The sequence below is a fragment of the Myotis brandtii genome, unplaced genomic scaffold, assembly GCF_000412655.1.
Source record: "Myotis brandtii unplaced genomic scaffold, ASM41265v1 scaffold604, whole genome shotgun sequence".
NCBI classification, from domain to species: Eukaryota; Metazoa; Chordata; class Mammalia; order Chiroptera; family Vespertilionidae; genus Myotis; species Myotis brandtii.
The window spans coordinates 348,948-350,007 of record NW_005370286.1 but is presented as its reverse complement, the minus strand read 5'-3'; the positions used below and the strand labels follow the sequence as shown (position 1 = coordinate 350,007).

At 64.9% G+C, this 1,060-nt stretch overlaps 1 protein-coding gene across 1 annotated transcript in view; it reads left to right on the top strand.

Annotated features, from left to right (window-relative positions):
* Positions 1-1,060, top strand: part of EBF3 (early B-cell factor 3) — a 122,463-nt gene that overhangs the window by 112,490 nt on the left and 8,913 nt on the right. The window contains exon 11 of the mRNA XM_014550603.1: positions 51-228. Within this exon, the coding sequence (XP_014406089.1) occupies positions 51-228 (178 nt within the window). The remainder of the gene's footprint in view (positions 1-50; positions 229-1,060) is intronic.

Here is a 1,060-nt window from a genome sequence, read left to right as displayed (position 1 = left end):
GGGCGGCCCCCCGAGCCTGGCCTCCGGTGACGGGCTCCCCTCCTGGCCAGGAGATCATCCTGAAGCGGGCGGCTGACATCGCGGAGGCGTTGTACAGCGTCCCTCGCAACCACAATCAGATCCCCACGCTGGGCAACACCCCCGCGCACACGGGCATGATGGGCGTGAACTCCTTCAGCAGCCAGCTGGCCGTGAACGTGTCCGAGACATCGCAAGCCAACGACCAAGGTAGGTGGCCGTGCAGGGCGGACCCCTTCCCGGACCCTGCTGGGGGCGGTTGAGAGTTGGCCACAGCTGGCCTGTTCCCAGTCCCGCGGGGCGTGGGCAGCGCCCGGTCCTCTGCGGCTCTGCCCACAAGCGCCATGCAGAGAACAGAGGCCCTAGGACCCCTGTAGCAGCCGTGTCAGTTTGCACTCAGGGTATGCTATTTGCTAGACGTTTCCTTGAATTTATCTGGAAGCCACTTGGCTTCCCTGAGTCTAGGGTGAGCCACAGAGTAGCTGGGATGGGTCAGTCGGCGGGGCTCTCCTCAGATATGCTGCGTGGGTGGGATTTGGTTTCTCAGTCTGTCATGATCAAGGGTAAAGAAGTGCCTGTTCCCCACCACGCCCCCATCCCAGGCCGGGGCAGTGGGGTGCAGCCCCTGCTGTCTGAGCCGGCTCTTCAGGCCCACGTCAGCCCCCTCTTACACATCCTGCAGGCAGTCGCCCCAGAGGCAGCTCAGCTGTGCTGCGGGGCTTCTGCGCACCCCGTGGCGGGAGGGAGCCCTTTCCCGGCCCCTCCCCACACTCACAGAAACCGCAGCTGGAAAAGTGACCCCCCACACGCAGCCTTTTATGGGGCGTCTGGCCACAGACAAGCGCTCCTCGTCAGCCATGGCATTTGAGGGTCTGCGGAGGCGCGGGTTCACCTAGTGGGGCCCGACCAGGAGTCTGAGCTGTTGGTAATTGCTTCTAGCGAGACCCGAAAGCGGCTGACGGGTAGATCGAAGCGCGCTTCAGGCTGTCCAGGCCAGCAGGGACAGGCCGGGCCTGGCGGCCACACGCGCAGCCAGGGGTCG